At 47.3% G+C, this 4,881-nt stretch overlaps 1 protein-coding gene across 1 annotated transcript; it reads right to left on the minus strand.

The window, feature by feature from the left end:
* Positions 1 to 2,835: 2,835 nt before the first annotated feature.
* Positions 2,836 to 4,329, minus strand: LOC136577891 (bifunctional hemolysin/adenylate cyclase-like). The gene has a single exon (XM_066577810.1). The coding sequence runs from the start codon at positions 4,327 to 4,329 to the stop codon at positions 2,836 to 2,838; it is 1,494 nt and encodes a 497-aa protein (XP_066433907.1).
* Positions 4,330 to 4,881: the final 552 nt, after the last annotated feature.

Raw genomic sequence — 4,881 nt, forward strand, 5'->3', positions numbered from 1 at the left:
TATGTTTTTCGCGAGTAATTAGAACCATGGATCTGGGCCTAAACCAAGGGCTGTTATTGAATTCCTGGCGAAAGAGGGGTATACACCTATGGAAATCCATAATTGGCTGAAGAATGTTTATGGAGACTGTGATAGACATTAGCAATGTGCAACATTGGGTAAAGCAGTTTTAAGCCGGAGAAACCGAAATTACAGATAAGACGAGAAGTGTCCGTCAATATCAGTGAGACCTGAAAACGTGCTGATGAGTTACTTCAAGGTGACAGACACAGCGCAGTTCTCAATGTTGCTGATGCCTTACACATGTCATTTAGTTCTGCAAAAGCTATGCATACTGACTTAGGGTATCATAAAGTTTGTGCTAAGTGGGGTCCCAGGAAGTTAACAGTTGATAATTGGAGGAGGTGGGTGGATGCCTTTGAAACTGAGCAACAGGACTTCTTCAATGATGGGGTGAAAATCGAAAACTTGGATGAAGTTGCAGGAATTCATCTGAATTTGATCTGTTTGGGAATAAAGTTATGGTGATGGTGTATGAATTACCTTTTGATTCCCCCTCATAGATAAAGACTCTAAAGGAGGCCGTACCGATTAAATAGAAGTATTATAAGTTATTGATTAAATACCTATGAAACAAACAATTATGTAGTAAGCAATCCCTATGCCAATTAGCCAAAGACATTGTTATTAGAGTTGAGCGAACGTACTCTGCCGAGCTTGATGATCGTTCGAGTATTAGCGTACTCGATGGTGCTCGTTACTCAAACGAGCATCAAAAGGTGTTCGACCACGCCCCAGTTTTTGGCTCCTCCCGACTGTGATGTGCCTGTTTCGGCCCCTCCCCGCCGCGACGCAGCGCGCGTCATTGGCAAAAAATTTTTCTGGCAGGCAGGGGAGAGAGAGAGCGAGAGAGAGAGAGAGAGAGAGAGAGAGAGAGAGACGAGCCTAGGAAAAGAAAGAAAAAAGCTCCGCACCCGGTGTCTCACATACAAAAATGCTCGAGTCTCCCATTGTAGGTTCGTTACTCGAGTAGAGCTCTCGAATTTTACAAAAAGCTCGACACGAATAATGCGGACTCGAGCATAATTGTTATAGTTGTTTAGATTAGCCATGTATGTTTGATGACACCAGGCAAAAGATGAACAGCCTTGTATGAATTTTCTTTGATGGAGAGCTCGTTCATGAACTTGTGACTCTTGGGTGAGAATTACTGTATAAACAAGGCCAACTTCTTTCCATATAAAGACAAATTAGCTAGAATAATCATGAATTGTTAAATTGCACCCAACGAATGATAGTTGAAATAACACACACGTATGTCTATATATATATGATACAAGATATTGCAGCCCTCCCAGTTTATTAGGAGGAATATTCTATGTTCCCCCAGTGTGGCATATTCACAGAATGTAAGGCTGAAAAACGACACGTGTCCATCCAGTTCAGCCTGTTATCCTGCAATGTTAATCCAAAGGGAGGCAAAAAACACCATGATGTGGGAGTCAAACATTTCAGCCCATTTACTGAGTTTTTTAAGTGACTGAAATGTTGTACTAGGTGAATAAGAATATTTTTGCTAATGCTCTAGGCTTGCTGCAAATCTTTTACATTGCATGCTTGGTCCCAGGATTGGGGCAATGGTCACGGGCACACCATTCTCTATACTATACTGTACACTGCACTGTGCTGCATTTTGGGTAGAAAAAACATAAAGGAAGAGTATATATTACATAGCAGCTCAGCTCTAGTGTAGTGCTAAATAATGCAGTCACCATATAATAGTCTGATACCACCTCTACACAGTTAGAGCAATTACAAGCAGTTATGGCCAGTAATCACCGCTGGCGTCACCTCCAATTGGTGTTGTTTTCTTTCCTCTCTCTATCTAAGCCAAGTTCCCCATAAAGGCTTCTTCGAGTCACCATTATTCTCTCCCTATCATGCTATTACATCTGACCCTGTCCCTGCCCTCCCATAGTAGTAGTGCTGAAAAAGTAATAGTACTCCAACAAAGTAACACATGCTGCCTCTGTGCCGTCACAAAGTAACTTAGAGCCCCCTCTGTGCCGTCACAAAGTAACAAAGTCATCCATGGTCCTTGAGGTCTACAGCTCCCAAACCACAGCTGGCCTTTGGGTAGATGTCGCCCTGTGCAGTGCTCTATATTGCTTTTCTCCACAAACCAAATATCCATTTTTTATCCACAATTGTGGATATTTAAATTAAATGTGATGGATGAATTTTTTCACAGTTTTTATGTCATGTATTTTAGGGTATGTTCACACATAACGAAAAAAAGGGCAGATTTTCTGCAGTAAAAAAACTGCATTATCTGTAGCAGACTTTACTTCTTTTATTGAAAGGGTGAAATCGGTTGCAGATCTGCACTAAAATCTGCACCATTTTCTGCTATATGTGAACGTAGCCCATTGGTGGCAATGTGCTGCATAATCAAAGGCTGCACTGCGATACTATATGCATTTTTTCTAAATGAGCAAGTAAAGCCACCTGCAATAACAACTACGGCATTTTCTTAAAATAAAAAGAACAAATAAAACATTTGCAGGCATCTACGCACTGTGCTTTATATTGCTGTTTATACAGTATATATCCATGGAGGCACATGCACACTGACGTAGGGCAGCTTCACACGAGCATAATTCACTGCGTGCCGCCTGAATGAGGAAGTCGCATGGTGGGCAGGTACACAATGACATTACGTACTTGCTTCGTACAGCCAGTCACCATGTACTATGTGGGCATGTAATATGTTCCAAGATAGAACATGATGCGATCTTCATTACACATGGTGTCTGTGAGCAGCAACATGGCAGCCTATGGCACTGCCTCTCCTGCACCTCCATCCAGTACTGTCTCTCCGGCATCTCCATCCAGTACTGTCTCTCCTGCACATCCATCCAGTACTGTCTCTCCTGCACCTCCATCCACCACTGTCTCCCCTGCACATCCATCCAGTACTGTCTCTCCTGCACCTCCATCCAACACTGTCTCTCCTGCACCTGCATCCACCACTGTCTCTCCTGCACCTGCATCCACCACTGGCTCTCCTACACCTCCATCCACCACCGTCTCTCCTGCAAATCCATCTAACACTGTCTCTCCTGCATCTCCAACCAGTACTGTCTCTCCTGCACCTCCATCCACCACTGTCTCTCCTGCACATCCATCCAGCACTGTCTCTCCTACACCTCCATCCACCACTGTCTCTCCTACACCTCCATCCACCACCGTCTCTCCTGCACATCCATCCAACACTGTCTCTTCTGCACCTCCATCCAGTACTGTCTCTTCTGCACCTCCATCCACCACTGTCTCTCTTGCACATCTATCCAGCACTGTCTCTCCTGCACCTCCAACTACCACCGTCTCTCCTGCACATCCATCCAACACTGTCTCTCCTGCACCTCCAACTAGTACTGGCTCTCCTGCACCTCCATCCACCACTGTCTCTCCTGCACATCCATCCAGCACTGTCTCTCCTACACCTCCACCCACCACTGTCTCTCCAGCACCTCCATCTACCACTGTCTCTCCTACACCTCCATCCACCACCGTCTCTCCTGCACATCCATCCAACACTGTCTCTTCTGCACCTCCATTCGGTACTGTCTCTCCTGCACCTCCATCCACCACTGTCTCTCCTGCACATCTATCCAGCACTGTCTCTCCTGCACCTCCATCCACCACTGTCTCTCCTGCACATCCATCCAGCACTGTCTCTCCTACACCTCCATCCACCACTGTCTCTCCAGCACCTCCATCCACCACTGTCTCTCCTATATGTCCATCCACCACCGTCTCTCCTGCACATCCATCCAACACTGTCTCTTCTGCATCTCCATCTAGTACTGTCTCTCCTGCACCTCCATCCACCACTGTCTCTCCTGCACATCTATCCAGCACTGTCTCTCCTACACCTCCATCCACCACCGTCTCTCCTGCACATCCATCCAACACTGTCTCTCCTGCACCTCCAACCAGTACTGTCTCTCCTGCACCTCCATCCACCACTGTCTCTCCTGCATATCCATCCAGCACTGTCTCTCCTACACCCCCACCCACCACTGTCTCTGCAGCACCTCCATCCACCACTGTCTCTCCTACACCTCCATCCACCACCGTCTCTCCTGCACATCCATCCAACACTGTCTCTTCTGCACCTCCATCCAGTACTGTCTCTCCTGCACCTCCATCCACCACTGTCTCTCCTGCACATCCATCCAACACTGTCTCTTCTGCACCTCCATCCAGTACTGTCTCTCCTGCACCTCCATCCACCACTGTCTCTCCTGCACATCTATCCAGCATTGTCTCTCCTACACATCCATCCACCACTGTCTCTCTTGCACCTCAATCCACTACTGTCTCTCTTACACCTCCATCCACCACCATCTCTCCTGCACATCCATCCAACACTGTCTCTCCTGCACCTCCATCCCATACTGTCTCTCCTGCACCTCCGTCCACCACTGTCTCTCCTGCACATCCATCCATCACTGTCTCTCCTGCACCTCCATCCACCTCTGTCTCTCCTGCACCTCCATCCACCACTGTCTCTCCTACACCTCCATCCACCACTGTCTCTCTTGCGCCTCCATTCAGAGCTGTCTCTCCTGCACCTCCATCCACCACTATCTATCCTGCACCTCCAACCACCAGTGTCTCTCCTGCACATCCATCCAACACTGTCTCTCCTGCACCTCCATCCAGTCCTGTCTCTCTTGCACCTACATCCACCACTGTCTATCCTGCACCTCCATCCACCACTGTCTCTCATACACATCCATCCACCACTCTCTCCTGCAGCTCCAGTTACCACTGTCTCTGCTGCACCTCCATCCAGTACTGTCTCTCCTGCAC

The sequence above is a fragment of the Eleutherodactylus coqui genome, chromosome 8 (genome assembly GCF_035609145.1).
Source record: "Eleutherodactylus coqui strain aEleCoq1 chromosome 8, aEleCoq1.hap1, whole genome shotgun sequence".
Classification (NCBI taxonomy): Eukaryota; Metazoa; Chordata; class Amphibia; order Anura; family Eleutherodactylidae; genus Eleutherodactylus; species Eleutherodactylus coqui.

Excerpts from the sequence above, each read along its gene's own strand:
- LOC136577891 (XM_066577810.1), bottom strand. The coding sequence starts at position 4,329 with ATGCTGGATAGATGTGCAGGAGAGACAGTGGTGGATGGAGGTGCAGGA.